The following is a 12,644-nucleotide window of genomic DNA, read 5'->3' as shown; positions in this document are numbered from 1 at the left end:
CGGCGAGTCTCCTACGCCAGCTGCCCGGGAAGCTGAGGCGCGCAGCAACGGCGGGCTGGGCGCGTTGCTAACGGGCGGCGAGGAGGAGGAGGCGGCCGTGTGGCAGCAACAGCAGCAGCAGCCGAGGATGGCAGCCGAGGCGGCGGCCGCCGCAGCAACGACGCAAGCCCGGCTGGGCGAGTGGAGGAGGCTGAATTAGGAGAGAGGAAGGGGCTGGACTTGCCGGAGGGAGACGCCGAACGAGCAGGGCTGCGTGGGCTCACTCTCCGGTCGGCGGAGAGAGAGAGACAGGGCGCGACTGACGAGGGGTCGCTCTCCGCCTTGGCGCTCAAATCGTGAGGCGACCAAAGGACGAATCCCGGATCTCAGCCGGGACCTGCGCGCGTCTGCCCGCCCGCCCGCCTTCTCCCATTCGTGGCGGGCGTCGTGAGGTGCCGGCGCGAGGGGTGGCTGCTGGCTTGATTTCGGGGAGGGGGTGGGGGGAAGGGGGAGCCGCTGATTTGGCCACCGGGAGGAGGCGGCGGCGGCGCCTTTATTTCCCGCTCGGTTCCCTCGCGCCGGAATCTTGGAAGGAAAGGCGCACGGCAGCGAAGGCGCCAGAGCGAGAGGTGCCGAGGGGCGGCCGCCTGCCTGGACGTGCGCTGAGGCTCGGCTTGCGCGCCTCCCAGCCGAAGAGCAGCGCTATGGCTGGGGATGGGCTTGGCCGAGGGCGCTGGCGGCGGCAGCAGCAGCAGCGGGAGCTCCCCGGGGCCCCGGCGGCGCGCCCTGCCCGCTGTTAGCCATGGCAAATGGCAGCGGCGGCGGCGGAGGAGGCGGCGGCGGCGGCGGCTCCAGCGGCTCCAGTAGCTACTACTCGGGAGGAGGAGGCGGCGGCGGCGGCAGCGGCGGCATTAAGATGAACATCCCCATCAGCGCCAGCAGCAACCTGAACGCGGACTCCTCCTCGGCGCCCGCCAAGGCGATCAACGCGGTCATCATCCCCATGACCATGGAGGTCCCCTGCGACAGCGGGCAGCGCATGTGGTGGGCCTTCCTGGCCTCGTCCATGGTCACCTTTTTCGGGGGACTCTTTATTATCCTGCTCTGGAGGACCCTCAAGTACCTGTGGACCGTCTGCTGCCACTGTGGGGGCAAGGAGAAGGTAACGGTTTCTCTTCTTTCCCGGGTTCTCCCGCTTGAGGGCCGCTTCAGACGTTGCCTAGTGCGAGGCGGGACGCTGAAGTCGTGCAAAGCGCGCACATTCGCGTGTCTTGCAGTTGTCCTCTCCAGGGAGCTGCGAATGGCCGTGGAGTGGGGGGAAGGTGAGGGTTTACACCTGCAGAAGGTGTGAAGCGGCCCTTCTATCTCCTTTATTATTTGCAATCGCCTGTTGACAGGGAAATGGGGTCCCAGTGAGTTCAGAGGCTTCATTCTTGAGGGCATCTGCTTAGGAGAGCAAGTGCTTTTGAATGTCACACGCAGCTCAGACCTAAACCTGTTTCTTCAGAAGCTCTTCTTTCAAAGGACTCAGGGACTGCAGCCTTAGTCCCAAGTAAACTGCAAGGAATGGGGAGATTCATCTTCTTTCCTTCACTTCTTTTGGTCCTTTCTAATTTACTGTTTCCCTTCTCTATGTTTTCCCCATGCCCCCTTGTTTACTATTTTTCTTCATTTCCCCCTTCCATTTTTCCTTTCTTCCTCTTCTGATACTGTTTTCCATATACTGAGTTTTAGCGTTAATAGAAGTCAGAGTAATGTCAAAGGTTTATTGCTACTCTAACACAGATGACAGTAATTCAACCTCCTGCCTTCTAACCATCATCAGTTCAGCAAGAGTTGTTTGTTGTGTGTTTGCTGCCCCAGGTTGCCTCCTGCTTCTTTGGTACTACCGTAGGAGAGCAGTGGGCCTTTGTTGTTGCTGCTGCTGCATGAAAAGTTAAAGAAATCCTCAAAAGGCAATAGCCTCAGATTCTGGATAAAATTGTGTTGGACCAGCAGTTCAGTAGTGGTCCTGGGTGAGCTGAGGTTCAAAGGTTGAGACTTCTTTTGTCTGAAGTGGACAGGGAGTCTTCAGACCAGTGGTGGTGGTTCCCCTTTTCCTTGTTGAATGATGCTTCAGCTACTCCTCCCCACCTCACACAACAGGCTGAAAAGGAAACACACCTTGGCAATAATAAACTTGCTAGCCAATTTGCTCTATTATTGCTGCCAGGTCTCTCTTGCACTTGGATGGGTTTGGCTTTCTAACGGCAAGTACTGTCGATTTTGCTAGGTCCAAATCACATTTTGTTTGGTTTAGCCATAGGTGGTAACAAATCAATGGATAAACTAGTCAACAACGTGGATTTGGTGCCCCCCAAAGTTACAAATGGTAACTCAGAATATGTATAATCCAATTCAAGTTTTACTGCCCATTCATGTTAGATCTAATGACAGTGAATGCATTTTGGTGAGGAAAGGGGGAATTCGAGATTTGCCATTTGTAATACTTGCCAGAAGTGATGGCAAACTGTGAAAATACATATAAACAGAACACAAAGAAGACATTTAAATGGGCAAATATTCCTGAAACAATCTCACACTGCCCACCCTTTCTCATTCACCCCTGTTTCTTCCCATTTAAACAAAATCTTCCTCCCTGTAAGGTCAGAATTCAAACTGAGCCACTCTGTATGGCTCTTTCTTCCCTTCTTTGTAAGCAGAATCCATGTGCAATTGTCATCTGTCATGGAGGGTGGATTCCATAAGCACTGCAGAGGCAGAAACATTCTAGCTTGCCAAAAGTATTGTTGCGGAAGAGACCTGGCCACATTGCCCCCCTTAAGGTGACTGCTGAAAATTGTCAAGTAAAATAACTGAGCAATAGGTGGCGGGGGGACAGGGGACGGGGACAGGTCTGAATCCACACACAGGTATTGATGGAGCTAGGATTTTGAGTATCTCACCCTCTTTGAAATCCATGGGATCCTTGCCCAATGCCTTCAGTTAACTCAAGACAGTTGGGATTTTGGCTGTCCGAAAACACATTTTGGGCAGAATCCTGTGAGGGGTTACTCCCATGCAAGCTCCGTTGAAAGAAGCAGGGAGCTACAGAGGAGCACACAGCTGTTGTTTCTTTTGCTGGTGCTTGTGCAGGAAGGCTTCCCACAGGATTGTGCTGAATGATTTCAGTGGACCGAATATTTTGTGGTCTCTCCAGTTACTTTGGGTGCAAGCCTCCCATTGATTTCAATGCAATTTACTTCTGCAATTGTGTGTTAGGCTCCCAGACTTGGGCCACAGCCTACCTAGGACTGTTCTTGGAAATATTGTCCCTGATCCAGAGAAAGCTTCTCACTCCTGAGACCCACTGAAATGGCAGGTCACAACTAACTTGTGCTGTTGATTTCAGTGGGATGGAAGCATAGCTAGGACTGCAGTCCTAAACCACAATTATTAGGGAGTAAGCCCATGGAACACAGTGAGAATTAGATTTCTGTAGACTTGCAAAGGATTGCTATGTAAATTTCTCTGGACTGTGTCAGTCGGTGGCTATCCTTTGCATAGTTGGGTTACTCCTATCCCATTGACTGGTAGGATTTAAGCAGCCTCATTGTGTTCAGGATTGTAGCCTTAGTCCCTTGAAGTTCAGACACTGCCTCTAGAGCCCTCTGCCTTCCACTTGAGCAAAAGAAGTCCCATACCACTTAATGCAAAACAAGCCATACTGAGCCATGAGCTACACTGAGCAAGTCAGCCAGCCGCTGCATTTTGCTGCCCGACTCCATCTCCTGCTCACTGGGTGTAGGTCTCTGCTGCTGTGAGACTAAAAGTAAAAAAATACGATTGGAAAGCCAACACCTGTGGAATATCCACACCTCTCACCAATGTTTCATGTGTTATATCAGTGATGCAGAACCTTTGGCCCTTTCGATGTTGCTTAACTTCAGCTCCCATCAGCCCCTGCAAGCTTGGCCAATGGCCCGGGGTGGCTGGAGTTGTAGTTCAGCAACATGTGGAGGGCCAAAGGTTCTCCATCAAATCTGGCAAATGATGGAACTTGGTATAAGCAAAGTTTCTTGGTTCATGCTGCTTCTGTTCCCCATACACCTGAGGGTGATGGGGGCGACCACTGCTGAAAGGTGAAAAGATAGTAAAGTTGTTCCAAGGCAGCTTATTTTTCATATATATTTGTTTGAACCTTTTGACTTGGATAATCGTTATCCTTCTGCATTGGTGACTCCCTCTTGGTTGTCCCTCTCTGGGCCCATTCACATATGCATGTCATTGCCAGATGTGCAGCTCGGCATGTGAATGGACTCAGTTGCATTTGAGATGTGAAACGTCTCCTTTATCATCAAGTGATGAGCAGATATGTGTGAATCAGGGCAGTGAATGTGAGCAGCGCCAACCCTGCCATCTCTCTTCTTCCTCAACCTTGACAGGCCCACTAAGACCTGGAGCATGTCAGCTTAAACAAAAAATCCATCAAGAAAAAGCTCAAAAAGGATGTCTCAGGGAAACAAAGTGTTGCCTCTTCACTGCCAACTTCCTGTAAAGGGATGACTCGACTCTTGCTAAGGACTTTAACATCATGCCAACTTTTTCTTTCTCATTCCCGTCCCAGTACCCCTTTGCATACATAGCCTGATGAAGAATTCTGGAGAACTCAAAACCTTGATTGTTATTTTGTGAGGCTTGGGCAGGTCCTAATAAAAATATTTCCCCACTGTGGATTTGAGATTCTTGTTGAGGTGAACAGTGAAGCCAACAGCCATTTCCTGCTCAGTGGGATTACTCCAAAAGATGTGTAATGTGGCTTACAGCTGCCTTGTTAGGATTTCCCCATTCAGTTTTATGTATAGCTACCCAGAAGGTAGAATATGCTTAAAATGCCATCACATTTTGAAGGCTAGGAAACAGAGTATAATGAGGATCTTTGCAAGAATGCTTTTTAGCTAAAACAGTGTTAATGCTCTATATTTGCTAACGTGGCATCTGACAGGCTATTTGGACCCTCCAAAATAGACCAGCAGCTGGAGTTTCTCCCTTCCCCTTTTCACATTTTTCGGATTACGAATGGAAGAATAGATCTGCTTCAGCTATTCCTGGCACCCAGCTACACAAAAAGCACCCAAACCTTTTAAATATATATGGTTGCTAGGTTGCTGTCATGATTTGACATTCAGCTATCGGCTTCCCCTGCTTCCCCCAAGATATGGCATAACCTGGCTGTGCAAACGTGGATTGACTTTTATTTTTAATTTGAAAGTGGTTATGAAGTAGGGAAGTATGTGTGTCTGTGTGATGACAGAAATAACACTGCTATGCTGAGAATTATGAATGCAACCTTGAGAAAGTTAGGTGCATCTAAACCTGATCAAAATAGGTGGGAGCTCAAGTATGCTTTATGAATTGCATCTTGTGCAATTACTTACTAATTTCTGAGTTGTTTTTTTTGGGGGGGAGGGTGTAGTTAGGTTGTAGAATGCTCAGAGTTTCCTAAAAGCTCCTGTGATCTTCCAGCAGATGAATTGCCATCATTTCAAACTGGTTTTTCTCTGGAAAGGATGCTATCGTAAGGTATGGGGTAATGTGAAGCTTTAAAATTCAGTTTGACTTGCTAAGTAAATAACAGCAATAGCCTTTTCCCACTGAAGAGATTCTTTTTGTGGAGGGGAAATGGAAATGTGAGTTTTTGGAAAGAAAGATTTGTTGGGGCTGTAACACTCATCTCTATTTATATGATGACAAATGTATATTTTTGAAGAGAACTGGCTCCTCAGAAAGGAAAGCCAAATAGCTAGATAGGTCTGAAGGAGTATTTTTTCCCTCTCTCCCTCTCTCTCTCTCTGTATGTTTATATATATTCATAAATATATTCAAGTGCTTTCCTTTGTTTGTTGCAAGAAACATATTTAAGGAAGTCCAGAAGGCAGCAAATACCCAAAAATTGTTCGGAGATGATTACCAGCACTACCTATTTTTCCTTTGACCACCTGATCCCAAAGTTACAGAACTGAACAAAGTACCTATAGTTCTTCTGTGGGCTGCCAAGTCATCCTTGTGGACTTGGTTGTAGGAACAAGTTTCCATCCCTTGAATGTCCGGCAGTATTAGCAATTTCTACAGCCAGAGTGGGCTTCTAGTTATATGGCCCACTTCCCCGGGCAGTTAACCCTGCAGTATCTCTCTAATAATAATAATAATTATTATTTTTATTTTTATTTATACCCCACCCTCCCCAGCCAAAGCTGGGCTCAGAGCGGCTAACACCAAATATAAACTCCTCACCCACAATAATACAACCACCAGACTTAACATGGACACTGGTACCAGAGCCTGCAATAAACCCAGATGCCAACTTTGCTGCCACATACACCCAGACAACACCATTACTGGCCCCAACAACATCCAACATACCATCTCAGGACTATTTAATTGCTCATCCTCTAACATTGTGTATGCCATCAAATGCCAACAGTGCCCTTCAGCTCTCTATATTGGACAAACAGGCCAAACCCTACGCCAAAGGATAAATGGACATAAATCTGACATCAGGAACCAGAAGACAGAAAAACCAGTAGGAGAACACTTCAATCTCCCAGGACATTCTATACAAGATCTCAAAGTAGCTGTCTTACTACAAAAGAATTTCAGAAATAGACTGGAAAGAGAAGTTGCTGAATTGCAACTTATCACCAAGCTCAAAACCATGGAGGGACCTGGTTTGAACAGAGATATCGGATTCTTATCTCATTATACATGATAAGCGATCTTCAGCCATCTCAACCCTTGCTTTTTCATGCAAAACCATTTGCAGTCGTTTGCGGTCATCAACAGCTATCAGTCAGTCAATCACCCACTTCCACCACCCTTCTGAGTGATCCCCCCTCCCCTCCCCCTCCCCACCCCTCCCCACCCCTTCTCTACATAAGTGCCTGGAAACTTCCATTTCACTGTATCTGAAGAAGTGTGCATGCACACGAAAGCTCATACCAAAATAAAAACTTAGTTGGTCTTTAAGGTGCTACTGAAGGAATTTTTTTTATTTTACCAAATATAAAACAACTGATTAAAATACAACTCAACAACAAGACTAAATATATCAAAATTAAATTAAAAATTAAAAAAAAAATGCAGCCTCAAACAAAAGGGAAAAAGAAAGGGAAAATGGGGGAGGGAATCAGGTTGGCTCCAGGCCAAATGCCAGGTGGAACAACTCTGTCTTACAGGCCCTGTGGAAAGAAATCAGGTCCCGCAGGGCCCTGGTCTCAGGAGACAGAGCGTTCCACTAGGTCGGGGCCAGTGTTGAGAATGCCCTGGTTCTAGTAGAGGCTAATCTGATTTCCTTTGGGCCCAGGACCTCTAAGGTATTACTGTTTATGGACCTTAAGGTCCTCCGCGGGGCATACCGGGAGAGATGGTCCCGGAAGTACAAGGGTCCTAGGCCGTAAAGGGCTTTAAAGGTCAAAACCAGCACCTTAAATACTCCACCGGGAGCCAGTGCAGCTGGAAAAGCACTGGGTGAATATGCTCCCATGGCAGGGACCCTGTGAGGAGCCTCGCTGCAGCATTCTGCACCCGCTGGAGTTTCTGGGACAGCTTCAATGGCAGCCCCGTGTAGAGCAAATTACAGTAGTCAAGCCTGGAGGTGACCGTCGCATGGATCACTGTCACTGATAAATCTGGAGAGCCACACATCTCCACTTTTGCTCATTCACCATCAGTAGTACAGGGTGGCTGAATTGTGCTTTACTGTGCAGTGCTTAAAGTCCAAGAGAAACTGCAGAGATGGTACTCCTCCTGGCATGCTGCCCTCCCTAAGCCCCTGAGCAAGCTAATAGCTGACACTTCATAAACTGTCTTTGAAAAGAAGCCTTCTCATTCAAAACTGAAAGCACATACCGGTATTGCACAGTTGAACATTATTTTTGAACATGCCATATATTGTTGATGTTTCCTGGCCGGGTTACATATTGGGTAGGTTTTCTTACTGCCTTTTTCTAGCTAACATTACTGTCATTGAAAGGCCTGTGTGTCCTTCTGGTCTGTTGTTTTAAATATACAATTCATATCATCAAAATGTGTCCCTTGGTTGAGTAATTGTCCACATTTACAAAATACATGGCCATTGGGCTGTCTTCATTTCAGCGAAACTTGATTTGTTTTCTTTTTCTTCTAACTCTCCTTCGTCACTGTTCAGCCATATGAGCTTCAGACCAGTACTGGTTGGGAAATGCCTAGTATGCTTTCATGCATTCAGTTTCCACTCTTGTGAGAGCTCTTTTCTCTAATTTTCTGAATGCTCCATCTTCTCAATATGTTAGAAAGCCCCAGCCAGGGCCCTAACATTAGGCAAAGTGAGGCATGCACCTCTGGCAGTGTTTTGGTGTGTCATTAAAAATCAGGAAATTGTGTTATTTCATTTATTGTTGTTGCATTTTTTTTGGCCATTAAGGGGTCTACACAAATCCCCGCTTATTGGATTTTTCTGCCTTGTTACTGCCCAAATAACTTGTTTAGCTGTGGATACTTTGCACCTTGAGGTGCTATGCTGTAATGCTGTTCTGCCTCAGGTAGACAAATGTCTTGGGCTGGCACTGGCTGCAGCCATTTCTGATGCCATGGTACAATGGAAAGGCAAGAAAGGGAGAATGGGTAAGGTTTATTTCCAACAGGGAATGGAACAAAGCAAAAGCTTTCACTATATTTAGGAACAGTCAGCCCTCCAATGTGCGAAAGGAAATACAAAGTAGCTGAAACAAAAAATTATAAATAAATAAATAAGATTGCTCTTTCCTGGGTGACACCCCTTGCTTTCAATCCCACACATCTTAGTTATGTGAGGGTTGGTTTCCGCCGTGTGGAGAAATGATTTTATGCCTGGGAGCAAACAAATTCAGATCTGTGAATGTCTGTCTGGCAGAGGGCAAAGGAGAGCAAGTGGGAGATTTCCAAAGACACCTGGATTTTCTAAACAGAGTTGTTCTTTTAAGGGTATATGTTGGGGCAGGGAGCATATTCTACAATACAAACCTCTTTATTATGGCTCCCTCCACAGAATTTCCCCAACGAATCCTCAAGAGGTGCTTATATTCCGTGGTGGTGTTGTAGTAGTTGTAGTTGTCGTTATTTATTTATTTATATTTTTGTGTCACCCTTCATCCATCTCGGGGGGGGGGATTTCCACAGCATTAAAAATACATGATAAAAATAGCTCTCATAACCCCCAGGCAGTATGTGCCTAATGGTCACGGATGATAGAAACTGCAGTCTGAAACATCTGGAGGGCAGCAGGTGGAGGAAGTCTGACTGGGATGTAAGGCACTGCTTCCATACAAGAGGGAGAAGCAGATCAGCCAAAGAAGACCCACGTTATCCATTTCAGTTTGCAAGTGTTGGAAAGTGTCAAATGCTTGAATCTCTCCCACATAAAATCCTCCTCCTTGCAAATCATACAAATGAACATACTAGGGAGAAAGAGAGAGAGAGAGAGGTTCTAGCTGTTTTCCTGGCAAAGCATGCTGGTATTGTATACAGTGTGGGTTGTTTTTTTATTTTTAGGAAGCATCATTTTGAACATAAGGGCCTAGTTCCCATGGCTTCATTCTCACTGCATGCTGCATCAGGAGATTAGTAGTTGATTAATCTTCCTCTGTTTACTTTTACTAAATGCAGCTATAGTGAGGGAAAGGAACTGCTAATTGGACTTCACATGCAACCTGGAGGCATTTTAATCGTTCCTTCCCTGCACTGTTGTCCCAATCCCTTCCCTCCTCACCCCTGTTTCTTACATTTTGCTGGTGGGTGGAATGCAGTTGCCTGCATTATCATTTCATCTCAAATAGCAGCTTGGGGGTATGTGGTTTAGACTGGCACCGTAGGATGGGGGAACAGAGTTGAAAATCCCTAAGCCATTTCCCTGTTCAAATTAGCAGCCTCTCCTTCCTTGTGGCTGCGTTAAGTTTAAGGCTAGACAGAAGATAAACCATTGGTCTGGAATAACATGTAGTTTGGTTCTCACTGAGAGGTGATGAATAGGGACCTCTACAGCGGGAAGGTAAACGGGCGTTTCCGTGTGCTGCTCTGGTTCGCCAAAGTGGCTTTGTCATGCTGGCCACATGACCTGGAAGCTATACACCGGCTCCCTTGGCCAATAATGTGAGATGAGCGCACAACCCCAGAGTCGGTCACGACTGGACCTAATGGTCAGGAGTTCCTTTACCTTTACCTTACCACTTCAAACTGCAGGTGGGAGCTCACATAACTGAGTGTTCCTTCCTACAAAAGCCAAAAACAAACCCAAATTTTTATTGAACATTTTAAAAACAACAACTAGTAAGTCAGGGAGGGGGGAAGAGTCTACATAGCCATTCTTTTCCAGGGCCCCCCTACCCCTTGTATAGAGAAGTATTCAATTGTGTGAATCCCTACTTGTAGCTGGGATAGCTCAGTCAGCAGAGCAGAGTAATATATATATATATATAAGGTAAAGGTAAAGGGACCCCTGACCATTAGGTCCAGTCATGACTGACTCTGGGGTTGCGCGCTCATCTCGCATTATTGACCGAGGGAGCCGGCGTATAGCTTCCAGGTCATGTGGCCAGCATGACAAAGCCGCTTCTGGCAAACCCGAGCAGCACATGGAAACGCCGTTTACCTTCCCGCATAGCTGCCAAGTTATCCCTTTTTTAAAGGGATTTTCCCTTATGCTGAATAGGCTTCCTCGCGAGAAAAGGGAAAACTTGGCAGCTATGCCTTCCCGCTGTAGTGGTTCCTATTTATCTACTTGCATTTTGACGTGCTTTCGAACTGCTAGGTTGGCAGGAGCTGGGACCAAGCAACGGGAGCTTACCCCGTCACAGGGATTCGAACCGCCGACCTTGTGATCAGCAAGCCCTAGTGATTTCTCTATTAAAGATATGAATTGAATTATTAATGTCAGTTTTTAAAAGTATAACTGCAATTTTATGAAGTACTGTTTGCTTGTATAATCTAACGAGAAATATGTATTGTGATTGATGTTCTTCCCTTACCTTGGGTCCTGGTTTCCCATTACTGTGTAGTAATCAAATGCTCAGGTTCACAACTAGTTGTCAGCCCTAAATCTGATCCCACTAATATAGCACAGCAGAAGAAAGGCCTCAAGGTGGGAGGGAAAGGGGGAAAGCCCCCTCCTCACATTCCAGGCATGTTCTTGAAGGTCCCATAAAACACTGCCCATTTGTACTATTCATGCTCATTTTGCACTGTGGACATTTCGGCATTGGAAGGGAATGTCCGTGGTTACTGGTTGATTCCATAATCGTCTGAATTTCTTGTGATCTTTCCAGCTGGTCTGTTTGCACTGCACCTTCAGAACCCAGGTCAGGGTGACCTGAGGTGCACATGACTCTGCTTGTGGCTCAGGCCTGCCATGTCATGGAGTCTTTTCAGTCTTCTGGATAATGTTGGCAGCATCTGGAGTTGATCCAAAGTTGCCTTGCTTCAACCAGGCTGTGGGCACAATAAGGTGCTAAAGCCATACCTGGTGCCGTTAAACCCTTACCTTAAGTCACTTGATAGCAGTTAACCATTGAAAAGGCATGGGCACAGTTTGCCCTTACATAGTAAAGCCCAATACCTTGGCTTGAGGATTGTTTATTTACTTATACCGCAGACCCTCCAAGTGTCCCTGTTTTCCAGGGACAGCCCCTGATTTCCAGAAGCTGTCTTGGTTTATGTTTTGACCTTGGAATGCCCTGTTTTAATGTTTTATTACGGTTTTATATATGTTGCAAGCCTCCCAGAGTGACTAGGACAAGCCAGTCAGATGGGCAGGGTATGATAATAATTATAATTATTTGAATAGGACATCCTTATTTTCATTGGAGAAATGTTGGACAGTATGATATCGGGGTTGGGGGACATGTGGACCTCCAAATGTGGCTAAACTACAACTCCCATCATCGTGAGCATTTGTCCGGGGATACAACTGATTGGAACTAGAATCCAGCTACATTTTGTTTGTTTTGAAGGGAGGAAAAACTTTGGCTGTGTGGTAATTTGTGGTGGTCCCCTTGTTGGATGCATGTTATAAGAGTGCTTATATGTGGGCCTCTTGATGTTATTGGACTACAACTCCCACCATCACCGGCAATTTGCCATGGTGGTTGAGCCTGATGAGTGTTTGAGTTCAACAATATCTGGAGGCTGGTCCATTAGGGAGAATGGGGCACTACCCCCCCCCCAACTTCAGTCAGGCTGCACCTGCCTGTCATCTTAAAACCAGTTGGGGTTTGGGGTGGCACTGGTTGCCTTCCCCCTCAGTCTCTGTGTTGCCCCTTGCAGAACTGAGCAGGGAAGAGGATGACTATTTCTGTCATTGGCTCTGGTGCCCCCTGTGGTTGGGCACCCTGCTTTCTAGTCTTAATGGACAACATCCACCACTGTTTGGAGGGCCCCAGATTCCCCATCCCTGGCTTATCTTCATTTTCTGTCAGCACAGGCTAAATGGTACCACAGCTGAATCAAACAGCAAAGCAGGTGAGGATTGTGCATTCAAGAGTGCCCCTCTTGAATTTGGTGTGATGTGGCAACATGATAATGGGCCTTTTCTATGGTGGTGCCCTGAATGCGGAATGCTCTTCCCAGGGAGGCTCACCAGGCGCCATCATTACATATCTTTGGGCACAAGGCAAGAA

General features: G+C 46.8%; 1 protein-coding gene across 5 annotated transcripts in view; it reads left to right on the top strand.

The window, feature by feature from the left end:
* Positions 1-159: 159 nt before the first annotated feature.
* The window catches only part of KCNMA1 (potassium calcium-activated channel subfamily M alpha 1), a 541,146-nt gene continuing 528,661 nt past the window's right edge, over positions 160-12,644 (top strand). For all 5 annotated transcript variants that reach the window (XM_035137304.3, XM_035137303.3, XM_088670120.1 and 2 more), the window contains exon 1: positions 160-1,141. In XM_035137304.3, the coding sequence (XP_034993195.3) occupies positions 782-1,141 (360 nt within the window). In that variant the 5' untranslated portion in view covers positions 160-781. The remainder of the gene's footprint in view (positions 1,142-12,644) is intronic.

This window comes from Zootoca vivipara, chromosome 5 (genome assembly GCF_965207765.1).
Source record: "Zootoca vivipara chromosome 5, rZooViv2.hap1.1, whole genome shotgun sequence".
In the NCBI taxonomy this organism is placed as follows: Eukaryota; Metazoa; Chordata; class Lepidosauria; order Squamata; family Lacertidae; genus Zootoca; species Zootoca vivipara.
Note: the sequence above shows the minus strand (reverse complement) of the source record. Positions and strands in the feature narration are given on the sequence as shown.